At 36.0% G+C, this 15,443-nt stretch overlaps 1 protein-coding gene across 2 annotated transcripts in view; it reads left to right on the top strand.

The window, feature by feature from the left end:
* LOC144560971 (uncharacterized) overlaps positions 1 to 8,345 on the top strand; it is a 31,525-nt gene extending 23,180 nt beyond the window's left edge. The window contains exons 2-3 of one of the 2 annotated variants that reach the window (XM_078310200.1): positions 4,630 to 7,462; positions 7,884 to 8,345. In XM_078310200.1, the coding sequence (XP_078166326.1) occupies positions 4,654 to 7,462; positions 7,884 to 8,239 (3,165 nt within the window). In that variant the 5' untranslated portion in view covers positions 4,630 to 4,653 and the 3' untranslated portion in view covers positions 8,240 to 8,345. Of the gene's footprint in view, positions 1 to 4,559; positions 7,463 to 7,883 lie in introns of those variants that run through there. The other variant, XM_078310195.1, reaches the window with a different exon arrangement.
* The last annotated feature ends 7,098 nt before the right edge of the window (positions 8,346 to 15,443 follow it).

The following is a 15,443-nucleotide window of genomic DNA, read 5'->3' on the forward strand; positions in this document are numbered from 1 at the left end:
GTACAAAGTCGAACTTGCTATTTAAAAAATCTCTAATAATATCATAAACTATCTACATTTTTTTATTCAAAATAAGGTAACCAGCATGGCATAAACTATATATTATTTTTCAATTAAAAAAAAATCAAAACATCATAACATAAATTATCTATCTTTTTTCTATTGAGAACACCAGTCATTTTAATTGAATTCTCAATCCATTTAAAATCATTCAATTATTAAAATGTTCCCGCTCCTAACTTTATAATTAATATTATATCAAAGGTGTTCGTCCTGCCCATCTCTTTTCATCTGAAGCCTAATGTAGTAGCGTGTCTCAGTCATCGGTGGCCTGTTTATCTTCTTTGGATCGAGGGAGTTTAACTGCTTGACCAGAGGTTTGAGAGAGAATCACATGAGTGTTCAGTTTGTGGTGCAGAGGGAGGCAATACATTTTCAAACAAAAAATAATATTGATTTAGTTGTCTATAATTAGTACCGTGTTAACCTGCTGTTTTTTTTTTATTTGGAAGATTATACACTAGTGGAAAATATGGAATCAGAATCGGTTATATACGCATATTAGTATCGGAATAAAACCGATCCTGATCAAGACGATACTGATACTACAATAATTTGGATCGATTAAATAACCGATCCAAATAGTTTGCATTAGGATTGGTTCTTCTCTACAACCGATCCAGATTAGAACTATTAGGATCGGTTCTTTTAAAAAACCGATCCTAATATGAGTTTATTTGGATTGGTTGTATAAAAGAACCGATCCTAAAGAAAACTATTTGGATCGGTTCTTTTATACAACCGATTCAGATCAACCACTATTAGGATCGGTTGTTTAGACGAACCGATCCAAATAGTTATTTTTCATTTTTTTTATATATCCATTAGGATCAGTTGTTTAAATAACTGATCCAGATGAATACTTACTAGGATTGGTTTTTTTTAAACAACCGATCCTAATGGTTATTTGAACATTTTTTTTTATAAAAATCAGAATCTGGATCGGTTAATTGATTAAACCATAAACCGATCCTATCTATGTGTATCTAGATCGGTTTTTACAAATAACCGATCCTGGTTTTTTATTGAATCTAAAAAAATATTTTCATTTATTTGGCCAGTTTCCCATTTATATTTTGCTGGTTAGTATATATTTTGGACAGTAAGAAGCAGTAATTAAATATCAAACACATCCTAAATTAAATATCATACACAAATCCTAAATTATTACAAAAAATTCATATTCATGCAAATTAAGTTTACACATCCTAAATTGTTATACTTCTTTTCAGCTTTATCTCATTTAGTAAAATTTGAACCCACATTAGGCGAAGGTCGCCCAAGCGTTGTACAGTATGTTTAGCAGGAATATCCTGTATTTTTTAAAAGATAGAAGAGCATGCACAATTAATTGTGTATTTTATTATATTTGAGGCAATAATACTTACTTTTGGAAAATATATAAATGCATATATACCTTTAACTTCATAAAATCCTCGAGGAATTCCTTTATTATGTCTTGCATGAGCAACATGACATAATATGAACATTGCCAGCCAGCTGGTTGTTGTGGGCACTATATAACAAGTTTGAAAATATTGAAATGTATGTTAATGAGCATACAAATGGCTTATATGTCTACATATTCACAAATTTTTGCATCTAGGTCCCTATAATCATATCTTAATATAAAGTATTACCTTGCAATCGTTATGAACCATTAAAGAAGTACCTATTTCCCTCATGATGACACTGTTGAAATATGAACGCATTGAACAATCAGTACTTACGAGAGATATTTAAAATGATAAAACAATAAAAAAAATCATTAGCATTCTAAACAAACATAAAATTTAGGAAGACACTTACTCCTCAACCGAAACAGTGATCATTAGCATTTTTTTTACTCTTCTTATCAGAATCATACACGTACAATGCGCTTTCTCTTGGCATAAGCAAGGCCAATATCCAATGATTTCTGCATGTTAGGTTTCTAGCATGTCATATTCTATAATTTATATGAATTGAAAGAAATATAAAAAAATTAGAATATATATATATAACACTAACATCTGATGGTAAGGTATGAATATCAATCTCTTGTCCCGATTTTCTTTGAGTGCTTTCCCTATGTATTGAAGTGTAGCACCTCGTTCATCATTCGACAGGGTGGCATTCGTTCGATGGGGTCCATGAAACCAACTTGCTCATCGGGAAATTCCTCCTTGATGAATTTGTGCCAATACTTGCAAAAAAAGGCATACAGGTGATCTCAATTTTGTGAAATTTGAATTAAAAGTACTAAATTCTGCAATTATTACGAATATTAAGTCACAACATCCAGATCTGAATAACTGGTATAGTGAGCTACTTCCGTGGTATAAGCAAGGCCGCATAATTATCTGCATAAATGTATATGGAGTCCGTTGAACATAAAATATCAAGTGGCAGATCGATTTTGAATGCACTGCCATCTAGCTTCGAAAACCAATCACGCAGCTGCTTGAATGTTCGTCCCAGCTTGTCAAAATTGATACCATCAAACACCTTGGAGTGACTCGTTGCGTTCCCACCACTAGGAACTTGTAACTCTTTGCCTGGTTCCTGCAAAATTTCATAATAAATTGAAATAAAATCCAAAATCAACTATAACTCTATCATATAGATACAAATTAAGAAGGATAAGAACTTAATAATAATATACCTCATCTGAACCTATCAATATCATAGACATCAGCCATGCAGTGAAACTGCAGAGGACATCCTTTAGGGTTTTCAGCTCGCCAATTGGTACAGGTAATGGGGTGTCTAGATAGTCCACATCGCAAATGCCATCCACCATTACTCTTGCATGGTCGGGCGGCATATGCCTAGTGTGAATTGTTCCACCTTGTACAACTGGAACATGAATTGTCACAAAGGCCACTACAACAGTTTTCCCATTGAGAACCATCTGGAGTTTGCATCTTAGTTCTGCCTCCTGTACAAATATATGTATTTACTCGAATAAATTAAAATCTGGAGTTTGCATCTTAGTTTTGCATTACCTCAATAAAATCGGAAAGATTTGCATATAGTTTGACTGACTGGCAGCTGCTCTGAATGACTATTGGGCTATACGTCCTTTCTTGTTGGCCCATTATCTGCTGAAGCAACATTGCAAATTTGTCCTCCATTTCTCTCTGTAATGTCTCCTCTATTCCTTTTACTTTCTCCTCCACTTTTCTATCCACTCTCGCTTCAAATTCTGCTTCGGACCTCGAGAAAGTGTCTCTTCTTTATTGAGCTCTTCCCGTATATTTTTTTGATTGGAATTAGACCTCCCACTCCTCTCACCCTCCCAGGATGTTCCGAATTTGGCAGAGATTTTCTCATAACATCGTTGTATCGTTCAACGGCCAACAAGCCCTGTTTCAAAGCCACTTCTTGTTCTTCCTGAAATGACAACATGTTATAACATAATAAATTAAAGTTTAATTTCAATGAATGAAAATCTAAATCCTCACAATTTTGTTGATGACCGGTACGTATGTCTCGGGATAAAAGCATTCATTGGTCTTGTTTGAGAGCTTCTATCTTGCTAGTTTCCATGTGATGTGCCTATGCTCAACCGATCCTAAGAAATGCGGATACTTGTTGTGGGGCTGATTCGTCTTCCCAATCTCGCAGGCAGCCAACAATTTGAACAAAGAAACAATTGACCTTAATTATAAAAATATTTGAATTCTTAATTAGAGATAAGGTAGGTGATCCATATAAATAAACATACATCAAATTCCTCTGTCATTCGGTACACGACAAATTCATCCCAGTCTTATCTTTCCATCTAAAATAAATAGCTCATATTTTGCAAGAACATTTCAATGAAATTCATACAATGTGAGAGGAGATAAATCATTGATGAAATCCATACCCTTAATTTCATGAGCAAGGCTCTTTCCTTCAATGTATTTTCTTGTTCGATAATTCAATGCACGGGAACATAAATGTTATATATGTAGGTCTGGACAACCTTTAATAAAGATAAACTAATGGACAACCTTTAATTGACTCTTTTAATAAAGAAAGGCAGGTGGACAACCTTTAATTAAGGTAGGTGGATAACTTTTTTTTTTTATTTTGAAGAAAAATAGGGATCACGTCACCATTGGTAGGTGGATAACTTTAAAGGTCAATTATATCATTAACTGGTAATGATGCGTTAACTATGCATTAACTTGTTACAACAGTATACATACTAATTGCCTATACGAAATACACATTATTACATTTTAGTTATGTAAAATATTTATTTCTCTGGTGATGGCACCCTCTAGCTCATAAAAAACAAGGCGACACCATGCCAATGGATTTTCTCAAGTCTCGTTTCCAGTTTTAATTTGAGAATTGCATATTGAAAAATATCCATACCCGTAATTTTCCGCTTTAACTCATACATGAACAACAGTAGATATGGATCATCATGGAAATGTATATACTCAGAATATATATTTTTGTCTATGTAACAAGACAAGGACTCGCAATAGGAAATGCCAACTGTGGTCAACTCTGGTAGTCTTCTTCCACCAACTTTTTTTAATAATAAATAGGTTCATAGAAGATAGCCATTAATTAGAGATATCCTCTTAGAACACTTGACAACCCAAAAAAAAAATGCGAGATTTACACCTCTTACTTCTGATATGCTTATTCTCCTTTCATCTTCCATCAAACAACTTTGCCACAAATGAATCTGACAAGTTTGCACTTCTCTCCTTCAAGTCTCTCATGTCTAATGACTCGTTCGAGGCATTATCATCATGGAATGATTCACTCCACTATTGTCTATGGCAAGGCGTAAGGTGCGGAAACCGCCATCCTGACAGAGTAACTGATCTCTCTCTGGGTTCATTAAGTTTGTCAGGCCATATACCCCCCTCTTTGGCAAATCTCACATTTCTCAAAAGATTGAATCTTTCAGATAACCAGCTTACTGGTAACATCCCAGCAGAGCTTGGTCATTTGAGTAGATTGCAAAGTCTCAATTTGAGTGTGAATCACCTTGAGGGAAACATTCCAGCAGAGCTTGGTCATTTGAGTAGATTGCAAATTCTCAGTTTGAGTGTGAATAACCTTGATGGAAATATTCCATCAACTCTTGGTAATTGTTCCAATTTAAAATTTCTTTTTCTGGCGCACAATAATCTCCAAGGGACCATCCCTTCCAATCTAATGCAATGTAAAAACTTGAGAACCATCTATTTGAGAAGTAACTTTCTCGTTGGAGGTATACCTCCACAATTTGGTTTCTTAGAACAACTGGAAATATTGCACCTAGGTAGTAATAATCTTACAGAATCTATCCCAAGCACCTTAGGTAACCTTACGCATCTATCAGTTCTTTATGTTTTTGAAAATAATTTAGTTGGTTCCATCCCTCCTTCACTCGGCCAATTAAAGGCTCTCAAGTACCTTTCCCTCCGTCAAAACTATTTGTCAGGCAAGATACCACATTCCATTTACAACCTCTCAGCAATGATTGACTTGACTTTATGTCGAAATCAGCTTGATGGAAATCTTCCTTCAAACTTTTGTGATATATTTCAAAACCTACAGTATCTAATTTTGTATGAAAATCAACTTAATGGGCAGATTCCAATATCCATATCCAATTGTACAGCCATGAGGAGGTTTGATATAAGCTCAAACAATTTCATAGGCACAATACCAAATAGTATAGGAACCTTACAATACCTTTCTTTTTTTATTCTATCTAACAACCAAATTAAGGCCACCAGTGACGATTGGAGATTCTTTGATTCTTTAATCAACTGCACATTTCTAGAAGTATTGAGTATTGAATACAACCTACTCCAAGGCATCCTACCTCGTTCTATAGCAAATCTCTCAACTAATCTTTATTATTTTGGACTTAGCAAGAATCCAATTTCAGGAAAGATTCCTACCGAGGTAGGAAAACTAACTGGCCTTACTACCTTAGGACTAAGTCAAACATTTATTGAAGGCACTATCCCAAAAGAAATCGGAAATCTTGAGAATTTGGGAGGGTTATACCTAAACGGAAACATGTTATCAGGTGAAATCCCATCAACTTTTGGCAATCTCACCAAGATGAATGCACTACATCTCGAGAACAATGCATTCACTGGGAGTATCCCACATGAATTAAGCAATATGCAATTGCTAAATACCTTATATCTTTCAAATAATAAATTTATTGGCTCAATCCCAAAGGAACTCTTCAGTCTTAATTCACTTTCTGTTATCCTCAACTTGTCAAATAACTATTTGAATGGATCATTGCCCCCAGAAATTGGTCAATTAAAAAATGTAGTAGAAGTTTACCTATCAAATAACAAATTATCTGGTCCAATTCCTAGCACAATCGATGGGTGCCAACTACTTCAAGTATTTTATCTTGATGGAAACCAGTTGAATGGGTCTATTCCCTTCTCCTTGAGCAACATGATAGGGTTGCTAGTGTTTGATATCTCCAACAATGATTTATCTGGTCCAGTACCTAAATTTGTTGGTCAGATGAAACTTAAGCATTTGAATATTTCTTTCAACAATTTTGATGGGGAATTGCCGAAATATGGGGTTTTCAGGAATTCTAGTGCAGTAGACATAAGAGGAAATTCAAAACTTTGTGGCGGAGTACCTGAAATGCATCTACCCAAATGTGTTTTAGATAATCAAAAGAAGAAGCACTTTTCCCGAATTATCATTGTAATTATTTGTTGCATAGGCGGTATTATATGCTTCTGTATAACCATGTTTTTGATAGCCCGTTTTTGTTGGAAAAAGGGATCTCAGAATTATTCCCTACCATTTGTGGCTAAAAATTCAGAGTATCAAAAAGTGTCATACAATGACATTCTCAGGGCTACAGATCATTTTTCATCGGAGAATCTAATTGGAAAAGGTACCTTTGGGGCTGTTTACAAAGCTCCGATGAATATTGAGAACGTGACAACTGTTGCTGTGAAGGTACTGAATCTGAATCAACGTGGTGCTTCTAAAAGTTTCTTCTCTGAATGTGAGGTATTAAGAAAAGTTCGACACAGAAACCTTATCAAAGTTTTAAGTTCGTGCTCTAGCATTGACCACCATGGTAATGATTTTAAAGCTTTGATTTTTGAGTTCATGCCAAATGGCAGCTTAGAAACATGGTTGCATCCCAGTGCTTGTACAAATAGGCCATTTAGGAGTCTCAGCCTCATCCAGAGGCTGAATATCACAATCGATGTTGCAACAGCATTGGACTATCTTCATAACCATGGCCCCGCTCCAATCGTACATTGTGATCTTAAACCTAGTAATGTGCTTTTGGATGAAGACATGACTGCACATGTGGGTGATTTCGGGCTTGCCAGATTTCTAGTTCAACCTGATTCTATGTCTTCTCTATTGTCAGGAAGTACGGCTGGACTTAGAGGTTCCATCGGTTATATTCCCCCAGGTACAAGCTTATTCTTATGAGAAATTAATTTTGAGTTTTATTATTTATATAGGCATAGGCAATTACGGACCAGCTTATATTATAGTGGGTGTGTTTACTATTTATTTTAGCTTTGTTTTACCCTATCACAGTACAAAAATAATAGCTTTCACATAATCTGTATTGTCTCATATGTTCTTTTAATTATCTTAATAGATGGTACCAACCTAGTTAGCTCATAGCTGTCAAATTTGTATGTGAATATATTAGCACAAGCTTTCAGAAGGCCAAATTAAAATCAGTGCATCTAATTAACATTGGCAACATACATAATGAAAAAAGGGCTCGTATGTTTGAATTGAGAAGAAAAAACAACACTATGTTACTGATCTTGGTGAATAATTTGTAGAAGGATATGAATGTAATTTCTAATTTGTTTTAGAATATGGCATGGGAGGTCAAGCATCAGTTGAAGGAGATGCATACAGCTATGGCATTCTAGTGCTTGAGATGTTTACTGGTGTAAGCCCCACTGACGAAAGATTCAGAGACGGGTTGAACCTCCACATGTATGTTGAGATGGCTTTTTCCGATCGTGTTGCTGAGATTATCGACCATAAACTGTTCTTAGTCAATGTCGGAGGAGACAATGCAAATGTAACAGAGGATGTTCATGATTGCTTGGTTACAGTGATTCGATGTGGCCTCTTGTGCTCCAAGTTGTCTCCAAAGGAGCGCATTAGGATCGAAGAAGTTGTCAAGGAGTTGAATAGGGCTCGAGTGAAGCTGCTGAGATGAGAAAGATTAAAAGAAACAAATTGAAGTTCATGAGCTATGGAATTCATCTTCAGTATTAATATTAATATTATGTGATTGTTAAAGACATATAATGTCTATATTTGTGTAAGTATAAAATTAATGGTTTATTATATACCATTAATTTATCTTGTTGGCACAAAAGTGTGTCTGATGAATAATATTCTTACTCTTTTTCTTTCTAAAAATAAATTACTTCCGGAGATCTTTAATTTAGTTAGACAATGGAAAAATCTTGTGCCGACCGATATTTAATTTTTTTTTTTTAGGAAATTTCTCTGGGATCGATCAATATCTAGCTACTTTCATGATGCATGGGTTATGGTTTTGATAGAGATATCCAAAATGAAAATAAATGGAATAGAAATAATTTTGGTATTTGCTCTAAGTTTTTGTATTAAATTCCAACAGAGAAGATTACAGCCTATATAGGCGATTACAGAAATGTATGAGCTGTGATAAAAGTTAAAAACAGAAAGAATAAAACGGTAATCTCTCTGAGATTATAATCTTCCTAAATATCTTCCTAAATAATATTATGTCAATTTAAAGACTGTAATGGAGGAGTCCATTTACAGTTTATTATGCCCCTCTCAAGCAGAAGTGACGTCTGTCACGGCTAGCTTGGACCGAAGAAATTGAAATCTTGAAGTAGGGAGTGGTTTTGTCAGGACATCTGCCAATTGATCTTTAGAACACAAAAAACGCACAAAAAGGTCTTTGGATACAACACGCTCACGGACAAAGTGGTAGTCGATTTCAACATGCTTTGTACGAGCATGAAACATTGGATTGGCAGCAAGGAAGGTAGCACCAAGATTATCACACCAAAGGGTTGGTGGCGAATCAAGTCGAATATGAAGTTCTTGAAGAAGGTATTGGAGCCATAGGATTTCGGCACAAGTTATGGCAAGGCTACGGTATTCGGCTTCGGTGCTAGAGCGGGATACAGTGGGTTGCTTTTTGGCACTCCATGAAATGAGATTGCGGCCTAAGAAGATGCAAAAACCAGAAGTCGAGCGACGATCATCAATAGAGCCGGCCCAATCGGCATCACTATAGGCATGAATTGATTTGGTTGAATCCTTGTAGATGGTGATTCCATGAGTAAGTGAACCGCGAATGTAACGCAAAATGCGCTTGACGGCACTCCAATGGTTGATAGTAGGAGCTTGCATGAATTGTGAGACCTTATTGACAGCGAAGGAAAGATCCGGTCGAGTGATAGTGGCGTATTGGAGAGCGCCAACAATGCTTCGGTAGAGATGTGGATCTTCAAAAGGAGCACTATCCTTGTTAAAAAGGGTGGAATCAGATGCCATAGGGGTGGGGCTCGGTTTAGCATCTTGCATGTGGGTTCGGTTGAGAATCTCAGTGAGGTATTTTGTTTGGGAAAGAAGTAATCCAATAGGCGATGAATGTACTTCAATACCCAAAAAATAGCTAAGGGGGCCAAGGTCTTTGAGAGAGAAGGCTTGTTGTAGGTGAGATATGCATTGATTGATATGATTGGTGTTGCTGCCGGTGATCAAAATGTCATCGACATAAACCAAGAGCATGGTGGTGTGATCATGTGAGTGTGAAATGAACAGTGAAGGGTCATAGCAAGAAGCATTAAAACCATGTGCAAGTAGAACCGAGCTAAGTTTGTTGAACCAAGCCCGTGAAGATTGTTTAAGTCTATAAAGAGCCTTAGAAAGAAGGCATACATGGTTAGGATGGTCGGGATCAATGAAACCGGGTGGTTGGGACATAAGTACGTGTTCGGTGAGGTCACCATTAAGGAATGCATTATGAACATCCAATTGTCGAATTGGCCAATTGGAAGAAACCGCAATTGAGAGAACAAGTCGGATAGTTGTAGGCCTAACAACAGGACTAAAGGTATCAAAATAGTCAATACCTTCAATTTGATTGAATCCTTTGGCTACTAAGCGTGCCTTGTAACGATCAATTGTACCATCGGCTCGTCGCTTGATTTTATAGACCCATTTGCAGCCGATAATTTGTTGATTCGGTTGAGGAGGCACCAATGTCCATGTATTATTTTGGGCAAGAGCATTCATCTCACTGGCCATAGCATATCGCCATTCAGGTTTAGAATTTGCTTGAAGAAAAGATGTAGGTTCAGTTTCAATGGTGGCGGTGAATGCAACATGATCGGGAAAGGTACGAACCCGACGAGTGTGATCACGAGTTCGAGTAACCATTGAGTGAGTGGATAGAGTGGCAGGCGGAAGGGGGGATGGCGCTGTAGGAGGAGGGTGCTGTTCGGTTTGATCTGTTGGAATAGATGGTATTGGATCGGATGGGGGAGAGGAGGTGGTAACGGGTGGGAGGGTAGTAGGCTGGGAAGTAGAAGGTTGTGTAGTAGGCCGTGTAGGTAAAAATAGGGGTGCCACGGGTTGGGAGAAATTTGAAGAGAGAGGTTGTATGGTATTTAAATTTGGACTTGATAAGGTGAGATTACTTGGGCCGAGAGATAGGTGATTTGTATTTTGTGTTATTTGATTTAAATTTGGGCTAGGAGATAGCTGATTTGTATTTTGTGTTATTTGATTTAAATGTGGGCTAGGAGATAGCTGGGCTGAAATAGTATGTTGGTTAGGTAGAAGCTGATTTGTATTTTGGAATAAATGGGGATTCGGCTGAGAGGCATCAGGTTCGACAGAGGTAGTAGTGTTTTTAAAAGGGAAAAAATGTTCATCAAATTGCACGTGTCTGGAGATGTATATTTTGTTGGTTGGTAAATAAAGGCAACGGTATCCTTTTTGTGTTGTAGAATAACCGAGAAAAAGGCAAGGTAAGGCATGGTTTTCAAGTTTATTTGAGTTATATGGGCGGGTATATGGGAAGCATTGACAACCTAGTACACGAAGTAACGAGTAGTCGGGTTGTTTATGGAAGAGTTCGGTGTAGGGGATTTTTCCCGAATTTGAAGGTGAAGGTAAACGATTTATGAGATAGACAACACTTGAAAAGATTTCATCCCAATAAATTGATGGAAGCGAGGCATGTGACATAATGGCTAAGGCTAGTTCTACAATGTGTCTATGTTTTCGCTCGGCAAGACCATTTTGTTCGGGAGTATATGGGCAAGTGGTTTGGTGGATGATATGAGGGAATTGTTTTGTGATGGGAAGATATTCGGTGCCTCCATCGGTTCGTAATGTTTTGATGTTGTGAGAAAGTAAGTTTTCGGCTTGAGCTTTGAAGCAAGAGAAAATGTGAGGCACTTCACTTTTATTTTTTAGAAAATAAATCCAAGTGAATCGTGAAAAATCATCAACAAAAATAACATAAAATCAAAAATCATTAAACGAGGCAACAGGGCAAGGGCCCCAAACATTCGAATGCACAAGTTCTAGAGGTAAAGTAGAAGTAGAATGAGAGGGGGGAAAAGGTAACTTGTGAGACTTAGCCAATAAACAATCATGACAAGTGCTCAATTTATTTGAATTACAAGGTAAATTGGATGTTTTTAGTAAATTTAAAGTGGTAGAAGAAGAAGGGTGGCCTAGGCGAGCATGCCACAAGTCGGCCGAAGCACGAACACCTAGGAGAGCTAGTGGTGGTGAATGACAAGGTGGAGTGAAGAAGAAGAGGCCATTAGTGCATGGAACTTGAAGGATCGTATTCTTGGTGAGGTGGTCCTTGAAAGAGCAAGAGAAAGAAGAAAATTCAAGGGTTAGATGAGGGTTGTCTTGTAAAAGTTGAGAGACACTAAGCAGATTTTTGGTGAAATTAGGGACATGTAAGACATTTTTGAGAGAAATTGAATGAGAAGAGAGAAAGAGGTTAGAAGAACCGATATGAAGAATCGGTAGTCCCGCACCATTGCCAATTTGGAGGGTGTCTTGACCACCATAATTGAAGGAGGAGAGATTATTTATGTCATTGGTGACATGATTGGTAGCACCTGAGTCCAATACCCATTCGGTTGGTGGATTGGTCGAGCTAGAGGGGTTTGCAACATATGCTTGGAAGGTGGAGGGGACACACGGGTAGGAGGGATCGGTCTCATACCGCCAATAGCAAGCTTTAGCGACATGACCAAATTTGGAACATATTTGGCACTGTGGTTTGTTTGAGTTAGAAGGTGGTGGTTTGGGGCTGTTGGATTGGGGAGTGGGTGGTCCATAGCGTGAATTGGAGTTGAAGCCAGGGTATGGGGGTTTAAGTTGAGGTGGGTTATTAGGTCGGTTTTGAGCATTGTAATTGGGTCGGTTTTGGTTGTGGTTTTGGTTAGACCTGTTGTGATTGTTGTAATTGGGTTTGTTTTGAACAATATAATTGGATTTGTTTTGACCGGGTCGGTTTTGAGCAATTAAAGTTGTTGGATTATTTTGAGAAGGAAGCAAACCATTAGAGAGGTTCTGACCTTGTAAGAGATTCTCATAACTCATTAGAGATGCATGGAGTTCAGGATACTTGTAAGGTTGATGCCGGCTGGAGGTGGTGACGGAGACAACAAAAGAGTTGAATTCCGGTCCCAATCCATTGAGCACATACATGACTAGGTCATCGTCAGTCACAGGGGAACCTATGAATGCGAGCTCATCGGCGACACGTCGCATCCTTCGAAGGTAATCTATGCACGAAGCTGAACCCTTGGTGGTGGTTTGGATTTGCCGGCGGAGGTCGGTGATACGTGCACGAGAAGTAGCAGAATATGATTGCTTGAGGTTGTTCCAGAGGTCGTAGGAGGTGGCACAGGAAGAAACTTGAGATTGCATGATCTCTGTCAGAGATGACCGGATCCAACCCAAGAGGAGTTGATCCTGGCGTTCCCAGTGTGAAAAGATAGGGTTGTCATGAAGTTGACCGTTAGCATCTGGTATCTTCTTCTCGGGTGGAGGTTCCTCCAGGTATTTGTTGAGATTGAAACCATGAACTATAGGCTGTATTTGCGATTTCCATGTGAGAAAATTGCTCTCTGTCAATTTCGTGGCTATTGGAAAATTTAAAGGAATAATCGGATCTGGTATAGGGGAAATTACTAGAGGTGTTTGAGGTGTGTTATCGGCGTCAGCCATGGTACCAATCTAAGTGGTACAGCTCTGATACCATGAAAATAAATGGAATAGAAATAATTTTGGTATTTGCTCTAAGTTTTTGTATTAAATTCCAACAGAGAAGATTACAGCCTATATAGGCGATTACAGAAATGTATGAGCTGTGATAAAAGTTAAAAACAGAAAGAATAAAACGGTAATCTCTCTGAGATTATAATCTTCCTAAATATCTTCCTAAATAATATTATGTCAATTTAAAGACTGTAATGGAGGAGTCCATTTACAGTTTATTACAAAACCATCCCCACTAATCTTGATTTCATTAATTGGACGCTTATTCTATGACTCCAAAGCTTGGATTTCTCCTCCATATGTTTTGAGAAAATATACAATTTACACAGATATTATCTCATGAGCTAGCTTTTAAAACTACCAGTGTGCCAAGTTATTATTTCTTATCATGTCAACAGAGGGTGTGGATCTCCTGTAAGTAACAGTGTTTCAATTCGGTCTAAGTTGAAATTTACGGTGCCCTATTAGTATTCATGCCAAAATTATTCAGATGATTTGGATCCAAATTCAAATTGTGTATTACTTCAGAGGATCCAAACTCGTCAATAAACACACACACTTAGTGATCAGGACCATAGAAGAATTTCCCAAAGTTTCTCTCTCTCTCTCTCTCATATACACAAACATACACAATATTCTGTTGTGATTTTGCAATAAAAAAGGGACGTTACAACACAAGTAACAGGAAGGCATAGAAGGCTGTCTTTGAAAAGTGAAAAGAAAAAAGAAAAAAGAAAAATTATCACTGGTTCACTTGGTAAAACCTCATGCCATATCCATGACATGGAACCAGAAAAAGAGAAATCACACCATACATGCCTTTGCCTTTTTTTCTTTCTCACTTTTGCTTTCTATAAATTAATCCACAATTCTAGTTTCAGCATGAATCAATTTTGATACCTCCGAACTTTGATTTTACTCTCAAATAATTGGTGAATTAAATTATCCCGATTTTTTTTAAAATACCCAAAAAAATAATTATTTTATTAAAAATAACCAAGTTTTGGATGGAATTTTAAAAATACCCAGGCCGCAGATTTTTTCTGCGCTCCGGAATTTTTATTCCGGGCCGCAGAAAAAATTTGCGCCCCGAAATTTTTTTTTTTTTTTTTTTTTTTTTTTTTTTTTTTTTTTTTTTTTTTTTTTAGAGTTTGGAGAAAAAAAAAATCCATTATGTATATGTGTATGTATGTGTATGTGTATGTATATGTATGTATATGTATGTATATGTATATGTATATGTATATATATGTATATGTATATATATATGTATATGTATATATATGTATATGTATATATATGTATATGTATATATATGTATATGTATATATATATGTATATGTATATATATGTATATGTATATATATATATGTATATGTATATATGTGTATATGTATATATGTGTATATAATATATGTATAACTCATTTTTTTTTATAATATATGTATAATATATGTATATGTATATAATATTTATGTTTATGTATATGTATACACATATATACACATATATACATATACATATATTATATACACATATATACATATACATATATTATACACATATTATATTATGTATACATAAACATATATTATTAAAAAAAATCAGACCATGGATATTTTCTTTCTCCAAACTCTAAAAAAAAAATTAAAAAAAATATACATATACATCTACATATACATATACATAAACATAAATATTATATACATATACATATATTATACATATATTATAAAAAAAAATGAGTTGTACATATATTATATACACATATATACATATACATATATATACATATACATATAGATATACATATACATATACATATAGATACATATACATATACATATACATACATAATGGATTTTTTTTTTCTCCAAACTCTTAAAAAAAAAAAAATCCGGAGTGCAGAAAAAATCTGCGCTCGGAATAAAAAATTCAAAAAAAAAAAAAAAAAAAAATTTTCGGGGCGCAAATTTTTTCTGCGGCCCGGAATAAAAATTCCGGAGCGCAGAAAAAATCTGCGGCCTGGGTATTTTTAAAATTTCATCCAAAACTTGGTTATTTTTAATAAAATAATTATTTTTTTGGGTATTTTTAAA

The sequence above is a fragment of the Carex rostrata genome, chromosome 1 (genome assembly GCF_964058835.1).
Source record: "Carex rostrata chromosome 1, lpCarRost1.2, whole genome shotgun sequence".
Taxonomy (NCBI): Eukaryota; Viridiplantae; Streptophyta; class Magnoliopsida; order Poales; family Cyperaceae; genus Carex; species Carex rostrata.